Source organism: Plutella xylostella, chromosome 15 (genome assembly GCF_932276165.1).
Source record: "Plutella xylostella chromosome 15, ilPluXylo3.1, whole genome shotgun sequence".
Classification (NCBI taxonomy): domain Eukaryota; kingdom Metazoa; phylum Arthropoda; class Insecta; order Lepidoptera; family Plutellidae; genus Plutella; species Plutella xylostella.
In genome coordinates, this window is record NC_063995.1 from 1,379,888 (window position 1) to 1,395,829 (window position 15,942).

The 15,942-nt window shown below is 37.6% G+C and overlaps 2 protein-coding genes across 3 annotated transcripts; both read right to left on the reverse strand.

Moving 5' to 3' along the window:
• Window positions 1-79: 79 nt before the first annotated feature.
• Window positions 80-11,174, reverse strand: LOC105393711 (uridine-cytidine kinase). Of its 2 annotated transcripts, XM_011565507.3 has the most exons (7): window positions 10,987-11,174; window positions 9,515-9,771; window positions 8,931-9,073; window positions 6,485-6,582; window positions 5,764-5,812; window positions 2,358-2,534; window positions 80-2,000 (listed from the first exon to the last, which is right to left on the reverse strand). In XM_011565507.3, exons 1-6 carry the CDS (start codon window positions 11,167-11,169, stop codon window positions 2,389-2,391), a joined length of 876 nt encoding a protein of 291 aa, XP_011563809.2. In that variant the 5' UTR covers window positions 11,170-11,174; the 3' UTR covers window positions 80-2,000; window positions 2,358-2,388. The 2 variants fall into 2 exon arrangements, with proteins under 2 accessions (XP_011563809.2, XP_037963930.1); XM_038108002.2 differs by lacking the exons at window positions 80-2,000; window positions 2,358-2,534 and adding an exon at window positions 4,646-5,131.
• A 633-nt stretch (window positions 11,175-11,807) lies between these two features.
• LOC105393713 (bifunctional phosphoribosylaminoimidazole carboxylase/phosphoribosylaminoimidazole succinocarboxamide synthetase) lies at window positions 11,808-15,503 on the reverse strand. The gene is made up of 8 exons (XM_011565508.3): window positions 15,340-15,503; window positions 14,758-14,961; window positions 13,415-13,672; window positions 13,107-13,232; window positions 12,910-12,995; window positions 12,640-12,808; window positions 12,343-12,560; window positions 11,808-12,229 (listed from the first exon to the last, which is right to left on the reverse strand). Exons 1-8 carry the CDS (start codon window positions 15,356-15,358, stop codon window positions 12,032-12,034), a joined length of 1,278 nt encoding a protein of 425 aa, XP_011563810.2. The 5' UTR covers window positions 15,359-15,503; the 3' UTR covers window positions 11,808-12,031.
• Window positions 15,504-15,942: the final 439 nt, after the last annotated feature.

Below are 15,942 nucleotides of genomic sequence, written 5' to 3' on the forward strand. Positions count from 1 at the left end.
AGGTATTCATTTGTTCTAACTAACTAAATATTCGGTTTCTGTGGTTGAATCATACATTATTAGTTCCTCAGTTAGGTAAATGGGTAGATATAAGGGAGCGATTTTGAGGGCACTCATTATAAATTTAGCTTATTTATTCAGATAAGTTAAATATAAAAGAACTATTTTTTTAGGTAAAATAAACTTTATTGCCGGCTACAATATAACTATGGCTATATTTGCGTGGTACGTGGCAAGCAACATAAATAAGTTCAATAAGCAAATACAAAATAATAAACACAGTCATTTAATAACATGAACCCCATCATTATAAATTAGTATCATTGTGCAAAGATAAACCAAGCTTTATCCAGTTTAATTCAGTTCTATTTTGATGGCACTAATGTGAGAATTTTGATCGAAAGAACTCTAAAGATATATTTTTTCATTTTAATACCTACTTGTCTATTTATTAGAAAAGGTAAATTCTATGTAGAAGAATTAATTTAACAATGGTTTCTATCTTTGGTATGGAATAAATCGACACTCTAAAATTTACTGAATGCTTCGGTACAATATTAATGCCAATTTATTAATTAATGACTTTTCAAACATCCTACCTAGCTAATTAAACAAAACAAATATTTTCAAATCAATTTTACACTTTAGTACACACAAATCAACAAGCAATGTCAAACACAATATAATTTTAGTCTTACCTGCATATTTTCAAGCTTTCGACTTCAGAAATTAGAAATTTAATTTGACCATTTGTAAGCCCGATTTATACCCTGTTGAGTACCCGAGTGTAAAGTAGACGTACATTGCTGAGTATGAATGACAGATTCAAAAGTTTTGCAAATATTATGGCAGTGGTCCCACCAACGGCGAGTAAACGATTTTCTATCGACTATTTTCTCGCTCAAGAAACGAACAATACATATTATAACATTCCGTGTAAAAAAAGATATGGATATACAAAATAGTTGATCGCTGATTGTTCACACTGCCGGCTTTGCTAGTTTTATCGCTAAGCGACGAGCTTTCAAAAATAAACTCCCTCAGCGATACTCGCTTCATCATTTCTATACAGTGCGCCAATGAAGGTACCTAGATGTGCGATGCCAATAACGCACTCTCTCTTACAGCCCGGCGACAAAACTACACTCGCTTCCCGCTGATAGTTTCTAGTTCTTTTCATTTCTCGTTCATCTTCGCCGGCCGGACCACTGCCTACACAAGAAGCCAAGCACTGAACAGGGTGTGAAACGGGAAGTCCACCTATAATCGTAGAGCTAGAGGTACATTAGGACTATACAATGTAAGTACCTACTAGGTACTATCTTACAAGTTACATGGCACATCCTATCAGAGCCCGGAGTAACTTATTCACAATATTATAGGTGATTAAGTAGGTATAGTCATAATGACATAGGATGTTACGAAACTAAACGTTTTACTCTTTGGTAACAAAAAATCCAATTAGATACTTACATACAAACTACTAAGACTACAGTTAACCTATCTAATACAATTAATATAAAAATTGCTCACAATTTTTACATTCGTGAGTCTTAAAATAACACAGTTTTAGACTAATCAAATAAATAACAAAATATATCTCTTAAATATAAATTAATTGTATTCATTAAACAGATAAGTACTAATGCCGTTGAGCACAGTAACTTAGTTTTCAAATCATTTCTTTTTTGACTAGTTCAGATATGTTGTAATCTCAATTAACAATAAATTACTTTTATATTAATTACTGTTTTTTTTTCAATGAAGTGTTTTATCGCGTGTTATAGCATTGCTGCAACATAGCAGGAACATCACCCTAAAGGCTTTTGAAGATTATAAGTGATTGAGAAATTACCTAGGTACTTATATTCTTATCATAAAGTGAGATAGCGTCCTTAATTTCCATATTCAGGTCACTCTTAATTAAGGCCATAGTATCTTAATATACGTATTGTGTCTTCTGAAACCGCCACAAGATGCACTAGAAGGTAAACTGCCAACTGAAAAGAATGAATGAAGGAGTTCTTACTTATAATTTGATAATGAAAAAAAAATATTCATCATCTACCATCGTCAGCAACTGTGTGTGGTAGTTGCGTTCTTACACGGCATCACCTTTCATTCAGCGCATACGTACTCTAACTCCTTTCCTGCCCAAGTCTTCTACCCACACTGTAACCTCAATTCTACCCTCTCTCAAACCTTAATTCTGCCCTCACTCTAACCTCAATTCTAGCCTCACTCCAACCTCTATTCTGCCCTCATTCCAACCTCCATTCTGCCCTCAATTTTCAATTATGCCCTCACCTACAACTCCATTCTGCCCTAACCCAAACCTCCATTCTGCCCTCACTCACCTCTCATCTGCCTTTACCCCAACCTCCCACCCTAATGCGGGCGTCCGATCTTGCCGCTCCGCTGCGGGCTGCCCGGCACTGACGAGCTGAAGCCGGGGTACTCGGCGGCGGCCGGCGCCTCCCGCGGCGCGCGCTTCAGGTACTCCGAGATGTGCTGCACTATCAGGTCTATGGCCACTGGAAGGTGAAGGGTGTGGGATTTCATTAAGGACTTATTTTAAAAGGAATTAGCTAGAAACAGATTCGTGATTATGTCTGAAATTAGGCAAGTTGTCTGACCTGATATTTAATTCATTTGAAGAGAAGTCCTCAGTGACCGAGCATGTTTAATGGTGATAGACGCATAATCTTGGCAATCAACAAATAACTGTTAAATAGTGCGTCTAAAAATGATGAATTATATTAATCTTACGTTTAAAGTTACAAGATCTACGGCTCAGGGCATAAAAGAGCAAAACACACAATTCAGGTCAAGAAACACTTTAATAATATAGTCAATTATACACTGGCTTGGAATACATTATATAATACGTAGGTATTATGTATAATTAGGTTTAATTAATCACATGTAATAGGTACCCATGTAGGTAACGTATTCTGTTGAGGAAGTTAATAACTGGAATTACATATAAATTCAAGTTTGTGCTAAGCTAAGAAAATGCTTTTATATTATGTGCAGGCAAAAAAATATTTAATACAAAGCCTATTCTATGCCTGTGTTTTAGTTAAGTTCCTACTGAAACCTAACAGATGGCGCTGAAACCTAACAGATGGCGCTGTAATACATATTTGTAAAGTTAAATACATTCGTAATCGTAAGACACCAGAAATATATCTAGGTAGATAAATCAAATTATTATGTAAGTATACAATTTGCGCTTCAAATACACATTTCACCTACAATCTATATTTTTCTACTTCATGTCTACTTACACCGAATAGTTTTTTCTATCAATTATTTCATTATCACAAGATGTAAAGGAATTTATATAAAATAACTGGTAAAGTCTTACGCTTGAGTTCAGTCTGTTTATTTAGTGCTGTTTCATTTGTGAAGGGGATTTGATACTATAAGCTAATACTCTGATATAACCGGATATACAGAGTGGAGAAATATATGGAGCAGCAATCGTGGGTGTCCACTGTCCACACTTACACTGTACACTCCTTACATCACTGTATTTTTTTACATTCAATATTTAAGGTATAGTTAAATAACTATAAAGGTAGGGTTATATGATATATTTTTTTATTATTTCTTACTCCATCTCCTCATTAACTGGGTAGTACCTACAACTACATAGATACATGTGGTATTCAATTTTATCAGTGGAATTCTGCTTGGCAGGTGTCATCATACATAACAACTTTCATTATAGGACCAAATCTGAAATCGCAGTAAGGATAAGAATGGTACTGATAAAATTATTTCAACCTGTATCTAAACCTACTCTCCCTTATTATAAAATAAAGACTAAATATATTTTTTACTTTCATACAAATTAGTAGTCTAGAACCAGAATTATCTTTAGTCTTCGTTTTATATTATGTAAGTATGTTTTAACTAAGTGTTTTTTATGCACATGGCTACCTTGTCCAGTACATGTATCATACTATTTATGCTATATTCGAAGTTTAATATTGCGGCTAAACAAAACCATGGACATAAATGTTTCATACAAATGCAATTCTTAGGTATCTATAGAACATGCAGGAATATTATCAGCCTTAAAATATTATTAAAGTCTACAACATGTAGACATAAAACGCATATTTTGTGTGAAATGAATATGCAATACCTAAGCAGGCATAAGCTAAGTACTTTATGACCCAAAATGGGAAATTTTATGAATTCAATTCAATTTTGTTTTTGTGGCTCTCTGACAAAGCACTAAATATATAATAAAGTACTAAATCAAAATAATTGCGTTTCTATGACTTGAGTCATGTCAAATGAAGTCAGTTTCCATTACATTTACATTGGAGAATAACAGTAAATACTATACACATTAACACATACAATACTAAAATACAGCTGTATCCAATATATACCGTACGCAGGTCAATTATTTCTGTACACGACTGATTTCTGTCTGATCGTCAAATGTTCAAATATTATCATAACCAGACCATGTAATAGTAGATCCAGCCTCTTCTTCTTGCTAATTATTAACGGGATACAGTGTCACATTGAAACATAAAATTGTAAGGTAACATAATTATGTGCAGGTGCATTTTTTTTTAAATAGGTACAATATCTTTTTGAGAACATCTTATAGTATAATAGGTACAGTGTACATTACAATTTTATTCAGAAAAACAATCAAATAAGTATTGTTTTTTTACATGAAGAGAATTCAAATATCACTGTCCACTAAAACTTAACAATTCAGGACTAGTAGCACGGACCTGACATAAGTTTTGCATCGCGCTCACTCACATCGCGCAGCCTCAAGAGCGAGCGCGACGGACAACTTTTTTCACGTCTTAAATGCGCCCCGTACTAGCCCTTCTGTATCAATGCGAACACTGACCTGGCCACACACTTGTATCATTATAAGACGATCAGACAAACACCTCATGTCACATATCTCGCAGGATGTTAGCCCACGTCAACACCTTTGGCTATCGACTCAGCGTGTCTTCTGAACTGCCCGACAAACGCCTCCCATTGGTCGCCTCGTCCTCGCCGCCGCAGCCGTTGACCAATCGCGCGCCGGGCCGCTTCTTGTACATTATATCCCACGTATGGTGCACTATAAGGTCAATAGCCACTGCAACAACGGAAAACGGACTCTGTCGTGAATAGAATACGGCAGTTTCTAGCAGCACAAGAACATAGCCGCTGCAAGAAGTTTGAAGGATGAAGAATGTTGGTTGTTTTGAAAGTTTGGTTGGGCTTTTTGGGGTCATTGCAGTGGCTATGGACTTTTTGGGGTTTCTTACCTTATATTTTCATATTATTATGGTAATAAAATATTTTTTCAGGAATCTTGCAGTTTTTCATACATTTATTTTCGATAGATACGCACAATCGAACGAACTTAAATTTTCTGTTAACGTTTAATCGGCAATCGAAAGCCGATCCTTGAATAGCTATTGAATAAAAATATAAAACTGTCTTAGTCCGCTGGCCTAAAGCTTTTATTAACATAAAGTCAAAGAGACTATATAAAAGTTACGTCTTAGACGTAGAGTTACGCAACAAATAATAGTAAAAGGCGGTGTTCCCAGTAGGCAAACTTCTCACTCGTTAATAGACGCGCTTAAAATAATGCTAAATTGCGTAGAGGATGCGTAACGCTAGAAAACTCGGCATAATATACCGGTACGCCGCTAACTCAGTCGGTAGTAAACAGTTGGCTCACTGGGAACGCAGACTAACCATATTAAATTAAAAACTCACCCAGATTGTCAGCCCCGCGAGGTATGATGACGTCAGCGAATTTCTTTGTCTACGAAAATGAAAAATATGGAATGTTAGCAGTTAGCCTACTGTGAGCTGTGAGTCTAGCGATAGTTATAGTTATGAGTGCCGTTTCAATGTATGAGATTTTTGACTAAATACTAGCTTTTTCGTTCGCGGGTTCGATTCCCGGCTGGGGCAGATATTTGTTTAAACACAGATATTTGTTCTCGGGTCTTGGATGTGCCCGTAAAATGGCAATAGGCCCGCCCCCTATTACATTGGGACTAACATAACACTCTGGCGAAAAGTGGGTGCAGCAATGCACCTCTGCCTTCCCCGCAAGGGAGTACATTAGTACAAGGCGTGAGTGCATGTTTTTTATGTTTTACTAGCTTTTTAACGGGAGGTTCACCTCTCCTGCTAAGATTTTCTCGAAGTCATTCCATTCCATTCGCAATCATATAGATTTCAGCGTCAGGGTTCTGATTTGTTAGCTTTAGTACTAGGTATCTATAAACTTCCACTAAATTCGTATATATCACAATAATTGGGTGAAAAGGTAAACAATATAACAGAAAGATAGGTTCTACTGACAAGTTAACTCGCCCTCATTGTAAGGGCTTGTACACAAAACTGTTTCGTGTACAAGGTCTTCCTCAATGTTCATGGTGCTACATGTAACTACGGATGATAGCTAAGTCTCACTACAGATACGCACCGGCAGACAGAACTCCTCGAAGGCCGGCTTGACGAAGTTCATGTACTGGTTGAGCACCTGCTCCAGGTCGCGCCCGCGCTCCATGATGTCGCGAGGGACTGCCGAGGAGGAGAAACAAAATATAAATATCGGCTCATGAAAGAAGATTGAAATAATGCGACTCATGAAGGAGGAATAAAAGGGCAGACGTCTGATGTTGCACTTTTTTATGAATGATAAGTGGAATGGGAGCGCGTCTTTGCGGCAATAGATGTTTTCACAGTACAGTCGCGTATCAACCAGCAGCTCTGCGAATAGATAAGTTAACCCTCTTATGGGTTATACATTGCTGTATACTATGTAGCATCTGAGAAAACCATCCTGGCCGGATTTTAAAACAATAACCTTTGCAAAACTCGTCATGCCCAGGGTGTACCTGACATCATAGAATAACTAAGTACTACAGAATGACAATGTCATAGTACGGAATCGTAGCCATAAAAAAGCTTGAAAATTTAAGCAGTTTCCAGGTGGCGCTATACGTTTCGTTAAGCGGTTTCTAGGTGGCACCACTATCTATGGATGAATGCAATGACATCTATCTATTCGATGGTCGTCGTAATATTGGAAACGGCCAATAGATGGCATTTTAAGCATAAAATATAAATCTTTGAATTTAATATTATTCTCTTCATCTAATGTGCATGCAGTTTGGTAAATATTGCACTCATAAACTTATGGAAACAAAATAATGCTGTACCTACTTAGGTACTATATCATTGTCAACTTTGTAAGAAGATATTTATTTTGCTCGTACCTACGAGAGTCAACTTGAGACCCGCTACCTATACCCGTCTCTTTCACTCTCACGTGATAATAGAATGGAGTGAATGGGATAGGACCATTTTTCAAGTGTCAAGTTAACTAGCGTAAGTATACTTTGCTCGCTACGCTTATGTGCGCGGTCGCCGCCCTCGCACCATCGAGTCAATATTGTATCATAGAACGAGTAGGTACCTACATGGTACCTACTTAATGTATTTTGGTAAATTAAGTATTTAGTTATCATCATCATCAACATCAACAGCCAACGCACGTCCATTGCTGACCATAGGCCTCACCCAAAGCACGCCACAAAACTGTCACATTCACCCCGAATTTCATAATTTTGATAAGGTTCATTTTTGTTTATGTTTTTTCCGTATCTCAAAGTACAAACGACAGAAAAGGTTTTTGCATTTCTTAATATGTTGACTAAAATGATTATTATTTCATAGAATAGTATAACTAGCCAAAGTTTAACCTCAGTAACAGTGAAAAGTAATTTACCCTTCTCATTGTTTTAGCTCTTACCTGGAACTGAAATAAACGGTTTATCGATGTACTTATACTTACTATACTAGTACCTACTCGTTATTCTATGATACCATTTGTTGAAAATATTACTTATTCATTACCATAGAATAACGAGTAGGTACCTTCTTAAGAGGAGAGTATAGTATACATACCTTTGCGATTCTAGAGAAATAGTTAGGTATTTAAGAAAACATTTGCTATCGCTTGTACTCTCATGCCCCGGGCACGGGTGCGACAGAGATATACTGCAGCTCGCGACAGTCGCGACTGACAATAGGTAAGTACCTAGTTTTCTGAATGAAATTCTGGTTTTGGGAGAAAACGTTTTACACTAACTAAATACTTACTTTTTGTATGGACTTTTTTCTAAGAAAAAGTTTTCCGTTTTAAGTGGTGTACTTCCCTCTTAATGTATTTTGGTAAATTAAGTACCTAGTTATCATCACTATCATCAACAACCAACGCACGTTAACTGCTGAACATTAGTGGGTAATAATTTAATTCATAAATAAAAGCATTTCATCGCAAGGAAACCAAAGAACGCATAAAAATTGTTTTTTCAAACCTACCTACGCATCGAGCATTATTACGTTCTGTTTTAAGCTGTTTGTTCCTTTTGTAATTTTACATATTATATTCATTGTTTCCATTTCAATTGACTAAGTAACTTTTTACTAATATACTAGGAAGGAAAATAGTGTCCAATAATATAAAAATCTTTATTGAAAAGACCGTATTTTTTTTATTAGTAAGTTTTTTATTAATAGTAGGTACTTACATGGTTTACGTAAAGTGGAAAACATCACACGTTCCCAACTAATGGCGCTCACTATTGCCATCTAGTGATTATTCGTTAGTACTACTACGTTAGCAAGTAAACTCGCAACGTCTTCTTTCAAAATGGATTATGCAATAATTTAAGATTTCGACGAAATTCTACCACTAACGACATCTTACGGATGATTCAAAACTAAACTATCTAGTTACAATCGGGCTAAGGAGATTGTCATTCTTTAGTACTTAGTTATTCTATGCTGACATACATAAGGAGGGCATTCAGGGGCTCCTTTCGTGCACCCCATACATTCTCCAATTAGCAAATAACCCTCACCTCTCCTAGCCAGGCGTGTGTCGGAGTCGGTGTCGACGAACAGCTTCATGTGGAACAGGTCGCGCACCTCCGGGAAGTAGAACACGAGGATGCCCTCGATCAGCACCACGTCCGCCGGGTAGATCGTGTGCGTTAGGGATGAGCTGGACGGAAAGGCATGAATTTCAAATATCGAAAAAAAAACGGTTACGGTACTAGGGCTAGGACTAGCATGGTGCGCAAGACGTCACGAAAGTATTGCAAAACTTTTTTGTTTTGCGCTCACTCACTTCGCGCGGCCTCCAGAAACAGCGTGACGGAGCAAGACTTATGTCTTGACCAGGCCCAGCCCCATTCTAGGCTAGCACTAGCAGTGCTATTGAGACCAACACACATTTTGGATTGTTGAAGCAGAGGAGCATCTAAGAATGTAAGTACTTATATTTTATTTATTTACTTATTTAATCGTTTTATGCTACATTATTTGGGACTTGTTAGTGTGGCATTTCATAAAAAATATTATATGCAATTTTTTTCATGATTCTGTGATGTCCAGCTGGCTATTCCACTAGAAATGATAAATAGGCATTAAAATTCATACTCACTTAGAATTATTAACATAATCATATTCCTGAATGTCCACTTTCTTGCCAGCCAGAATATCCTTCAACACCGCCAACAGCTTCTTGTCATCAAACGCGTCGGGGTGGTCGAAGTTGAACTGGCCCCGCTCGGCTCGGAGCCTCTCCGCTGGGTTCAGGCTGCGGTAGAACGAGTCCTGGCTGATGCAGACCACACGCCGTTCCGCGTGGTCCTTGTGCTGCTGGCCCAGCTTCTCCATGATCCGCTGGCATACTGTTGACTGTTAAATACAGGAGTTGGCTTAGAATTTGATCGAGTAGTAAATTTATTTATTTGGTTGAAATTTCTTAAATTTTAGATTTGGAAAATTATATTATTTATTGCATTGCTTTGTAAGGTGCGGGTAAGCTTAAATAAATAACTTAAATTATACAGGGTGTTGCAAAAAGGGTATACTAAGCCAAAACCAGCATGTGCAGCATGTTATATCTAAGCCCGAACCTGAAATCAGAATTTCAAAATTCGTGAAAAAAATATCATTTTCCATAGAAACTTAGTTGGTCACGTGACTTTTTGACTTTTTCGGCTTAGTATACCCTTTTTGCAACACCCTGTATTACTACAGTAGAGTAAATTACATTACCAACCAAATCAAAATTTCATTATCATGATCATCAGCCAATAACCACTTCTGGACACAGGCCTCTCCCAAGGAGTGCCACAACACTCGGTCCTTGGCCTTCCTCATCCAGCCACTACGGCCTACCCGCCTAAGATCATCAGTCCAGCAGGCAGGAGGGTGCGAGGCTCCACACCAAGTAACCACCATAAAAGTGGTTTAAATAATTATGTATCTTAGTAAACCTCAATACAAATATTCTACCAAAATATATCTGCATTTTCTTTCGTACTATAATCCGAACGCTCCATGAGTCCAAACAGGGGTTATTTTTTTGTAGCTTTGATTATGGCTTGTGAGGCTCTACTGTGGTTGCAATGAAAAGTCCAGTGTTTGATTCTAACCAAAGCCAGAGCAAATTGCAATATAGTGTTATTCTATCTACATACATCATTATTATACAAAAACGCCATGTGGCGACAAACAAAACAGATATTTAAAAAGGCTGAGAGTGCTAACTTTTCCCCATAACAAATCCATTGGGACCAACATAAGAGTACAAGTAATGGAACATAATATTATTTGTAAACATTGTATGCCAATCATGTACATATAGCTGATATCGATCAACATTCCCAGGAGTCACATTTCTTCATTTTTCTTGCAAGAGGTCATTGTTATTGATTTTTCAGAACATAACCTATCATCTTACAAACAACAATGCTCATGTAGGTGACGACAGTAAAGATTAGTACTTACAATAATTAAATAGAATATACATATAGCAATAGTATTCAGAACCTAAATGCAAAATTGGTGTAGGATATCTATAGCGACATGATAATCGATGAAAACACATGATCATTTTATTCGTACCTTGCCACTTGCAGTTCCTCCAGCCACACCGATTAGGAACGGTGTTTTGCTCTCTAAGCCATTGGTATCCGAATAATCTCCCGTCTTGTCGGTCATTTTGCTGGTAAATATGGGCCTAAACGCTGATTTTGTTAATAAATAACCACCATGGAAAATGCGCCGAGCTTTTCCCAGCGCTGACATTTGCTTGACAATGTCAAGCAAATTTGACATTGATTTTGACAGCTTCAACGCTGCAAACTCAAAACACTTGTCATTGCAAAACACAGACAGCTGATGATGACATTGACAAGTACAGTTACAGAACAGCTGCGGATCACGACAGTGTTGTGTGATGATGACACGAAAGACTGATGCTTAAAAACACGAATACTAACAAAATAATCATTTTCAGAAATAAAAACTGCCTTGTGATTTTATTCATGCTAAATTTTGTAAAGTTTCAATACTTTCAATAAATTTACCACCGTAATACGTAGATTTGAACGTATCGTTATTCCATGCAAATTCCATGACATTCGTTCACTCAATCATTCACTTCATAATCTCAAACTTCAAACCATGCCATACATCATTTTTGAATTTTGACAAAAGTACCCTATTCCATTGGGCGCATAATACCGTCAGCTAAATACCTGCCTAAATAATCAGCTTCAGACACGATAGTATTATAAATTATAACATCAACTCCTGCAAATATCATTATTTTTTTCCAGTTACGGCTAAACTAGGTACCTACCTGTTTTTCGAGGGTTTTTATTCACGGTTTGAATATTTCTGTTTAGTGTTAAAAATATATATCATTTAAAAAAAACTAGATATTTACGTACAATATTTATTTGGAATGTAAAAATATTACAACAGTATATGAGATTACAATATTATATTTACGTATTTGTAATACCAATGATAACAATGCTTATTTAATAAGCTTCATATATTATGATATTTTTGTTACCTCATTAAATACTGCAACTTTGTGATAAAAACTTTAAACGCATAAAATCGAAGGTTACATTAAGGGTACACCAACATTTAAAAAAAGTTAAACAGATAAATTCCTCAACTTCTGGTCAGCATGTCTTAGGGAAGTGGCCATTTCGAGTTGCTTGACCCTGAGGCGGGCCCACACGAGGTAGTCCTGTAGTCCGATGATCTGAGCTGCCATCAGGGCGGCGCTGTCGGGGTAGATCACGGTGGCACAGCCTAGACCAGAGGGCACTGAGAGGGACGACCAGATGTCCTGCAATGCATAAAAAACAGATTATATTACCAAAAGTACCTAATGGAAACGCCGCAATTGCGTATAACAAACAGGAGGATTATTATCGTAGCTAGCTCAATTGTCACAATTACCTGAACCATCTTGTCAGAAGGAGGAGGGCAGTTGATGACCGGGTAGGAAGTGTTGCCAGACAGGACGGGACCCAAGCCGTTGGACCTGCCAGCGACGGCGATGAAGACCAGCGCTCCGTGGGTGTCCTCGTACTGCTGCATGATGCGGAGCGTCTCCTCGGTGGCCTTGTGGGCTGAGGTGACACGCAGGTCTACGTCCAGACCCAAGTCACGAGCAGCTAAAAGACAAATATACATTAAAAACTCTCTCAACAATACAATATTTCAATTGCATCATATTTTTCCAATATAACCTACATTTGGCGATCTTCTGGCAGTGTTCTTGGTCAGCTGGGGAACCCATGAAGACGACAACTTTGTGGTGGATGGTCGGCTTCAAATGGTCGAGCTGTTCCTTGACCCAGTTGAAGTTGCGCTTCACGGTTTCCAAGTCAGCTGCGGTGACGGTGGACAGGTTTCTGTACACCTGAAAAATAAATATGAGATAAGTATATATCAAAATATTGAGCTGTGACTGGCATGCATCAATTAAAGAAATTACTTCCATGATTAAACATTTGATTATACCTGCTTGTCCACCATAAGTCTCTTGTCTCCAGAAGGCCACAGCCTCCATGAGTCGGAATCAATGACGTCAGCCAACACAATGTTTCCTACGAAAAGAAAAGTACAAAGCAAAGAGTTAGATGAGCAATTGAGTCATATACATTTCGTGAATTTTGATGTGCTACCTGGTTTATTTTGAGAAAATCTTATTTAATTACCTTCTGTGTCAACACCGAACTCAATCTTCATGTCGATAAGAGCACAGTCACGCAGGGCCCAGGCTTTCTCCAAGATTTCGAAAACCAGGATGGTGGCCTTCCTCATGTAGTCAACTTCATCCTGACCTGTAAAAATACAAAAATGGCGGTGTAAAAAGATTGGTAGGTATCATTTGTATTCTCAGAACTGCAAAATTTGTCAAGTAGGTAATAGGAATGTCTTTTCTTTGAATATCTAGGCCAAGATATTTTCATATATTTTATCGTTACTTCATGAATTTGACACCTGTTACTGAAACCCTTCTTACCAATGACTAATCCGTTGAACTTGAACTTGGCGCAAACGATCTGCTCCTCAGACCACTGAGGGTCGTGGTTGGCGTCATCCTTGAAGAAGGTCTCCTGCTTCGGGGGGCAGAAGCGGAAGCCCTCGGGGACTCCAGGGTTGCGCTTCAGGAACGAGCCGGTGGCCAGGCGGCGCGTCACCCACTCGATGGGGATCATCTCGCATTTCCTCGACAGGAACGCCGTGGGCGACACCTGCTTCACGAACGATGTCCTGAGACCTGGATGAAAATATTGTTAACTTGACTCCTGGATTTAAATGAGAGGCCGATTGATTGTGATTGCCAAGAGTTGACATTGGGTATACGAAGTAGAAAAGGCCTTTGCTGGACTTTGGATGCCAATACTAGAAGAGGTGTATGATAGCGTCATATTAAAAGAAGCATAATTATAACAATGGGATTGAAGATTCAAAAGGTGGCGATACAAAAAGAGGTATAATTATGTCAGTGTGGAACTTACTAATCCTCAGTTCTTGCCAGTACTAGAAAAGGCGCAGTGGGGTGTTATATTAGAAGAGACCTATACTGATTGGGATGCTAATAATAGAAGAAGCACCTATATATCAATGGGGTGGTAACACTACAAGTCTAAGAGGCTTATGACCCCTGGTGGAAAAAAAGCATAATCTAAAACGAGCACCCGATGATGCATTTTCGTAACACGGGACTAAGGGATAAGGCATAGAAAGGATAGGATAGCAAAACTATGTTTTTTAAGTAGTTAATGCCTAAACTATTTCAGATTTAAATAAGTAGGTAAGGCTCAATAGGTAAGTCCGATAAGCATTACATCATTAGTTGATAAGCTGTATTTATTACTGTTTTCTGTTTATCTGTTGTTCTCTCATCGTTGCGTCCGCTGGGGTCACGGGGTGAGATAAACAGGGTGATGTAACGAAGGGTTATACTTGATCGTAGATGATAATGAATATGTTTGTTTCAAATAGGTTATGGTCGCAATTTAATAAACCTACGTGATGTTAAGTAATAACAGTTCTAAGGTATTAGGTACACTAGTTATTTCGACTAGAGTCTCACAACTCACAAATGACCTACATCTTGCCGATAGATATGGACTAAAAAGAAATAAATGCCATCCTCATGTATGTTTATCTTCTTAAATATTTAATCCTGCGCCGAGCCACTTTTGAGATTAAAGAGAATTTTACTTAGGTAAGTATTCCTTTTATAATTTATACCTATCTAGGTAGGTAAACACTTACAAAAATAGTAATTTTACTTATTAATTTAACATCCGTTTATTTAATCGGAAAAGGGATGATGAATGTAAACATTAGTCTCACCAGTAGCCTGCAGAATCTCGAAGACCTTAGCGTTGGTCTGGTTGGAGATGGCGGCCTTGCCCTCCAGGTCGTGAGCCTTGACTCCATCGCCGGCGGTGATGCGGTCCTTGTTCAGCAGCAGGCACAGTCCAGGGTTCTCCGGGAGGTCGAAAACCTGCTTCGTCTTACCCTCGATGATGAGCTTGCCGAGTTTGTGGCCACCAACTGAGGGCAATAAATTGTATTGTGGTCAAATATGTTTTTAGGTATAGCAAAATGAGTCTACCTTCTAGTATCTACCCTGCTTGATTTTTATGTTTATATACCTATTTTTGATGTTCTGTAATTTAAATATACCTACCTATTTTAATTATTTTGTCAGTAAATACCTACAATGAATACATCAATAGGCATCGGTATTATGAGTTAATACTGTCTTCATAAAGTTCAATTAATTTCAAGGTCACTAACTTCACTCTCGATTGAGTACCGACTAGACAAATAAATCAGGATCACCATATTTCAAGGTTAAGAAAAACATGACATACCTCTTTAATTTTGTAGGATTATAATAAATTTATACAAAGTTTAAAATAAACTTACCTTCTTTCGGGTACGACATTGTTAATTTCTATAAAGAATTTATATATAACAAAATACGGAGCAGGTCCAGCGGTCTGAGTGTAGCCCAACGACTGGCTTTTATAAGTTCCTATAAATCGGCTGATAACTTTTTATCGACACTACTACAGAAACGCACCCACGTGTTTACGGCTCTTGTTTGACAGCTCGCGTTGATAATGGGAGAGCATGTTTTGATAACAAGTTTTGTTGCAAGTTCGAAAAGTTTTGGTACTTTAAAGATTTTGATATTTTCACCATTTCATAAGATACTACTCTTATGATCTGGTGAAAATATCAGCTTAAGCTTTACATTCAATACCTAGTTATTACTATAGAAAGTATGAAGATATTTTTGGAAAAATTGCTTCAATATAAAATAGTCTTCTAATACATTTTTTCCCGCGAGCTTTACTTTGCCATCCACCACAAAAAATATAAATAGTTAAGTTCTGTAATGGTACCTACTAAGGTTCCACATGCTGACCGTTCCAGATTTCATCTTTTATTAATTTTGAATATATAACCGACTTCGAAAAAAGGAGGAGGTTCTCAATTCGTCTGCTGTATGTATGTTTTAAACTA

Coding starts and splice junctions, on each gene's coding strand:
- LOC105393711 (XM_038108002.2), bottom strand. CDS start 11,169: ATGTCAGCGCTGGGAAAAGCTCGGCGCATTTTCCATGGTGGTTATTTA. Junction 9,772..10,986: donor GAGGAACTGCAAGTGGCAAG/GTACGAATAAAA, acceptor TGTATTTAACAG/TCAACAGTATGCCAGCGGAT. Junction 9,074..9,514: donor GATTATGTTAATAATTCTAA/GTGAGTATGAAT, acceptor CTTTCCGTCCAG/CTCATCCCTAACGCACACGA.
- LOC105393713 (XM_011565508.3), bottom strand. Junction 13,233..13,414: donor GTTCAACGGATTAGTCATTG/GTAAGAAGGGTT, acceptor GTATTTTTACAG/GTCAGGATGAAGTTGACTAC. Junction 12,996..13,106: donor GTTCGGTGTTGACACAGAAG/GTAATTAAATAA, acceptor TTCTTTTCGTAG/GAAACATTGTGTTGGCTGAC.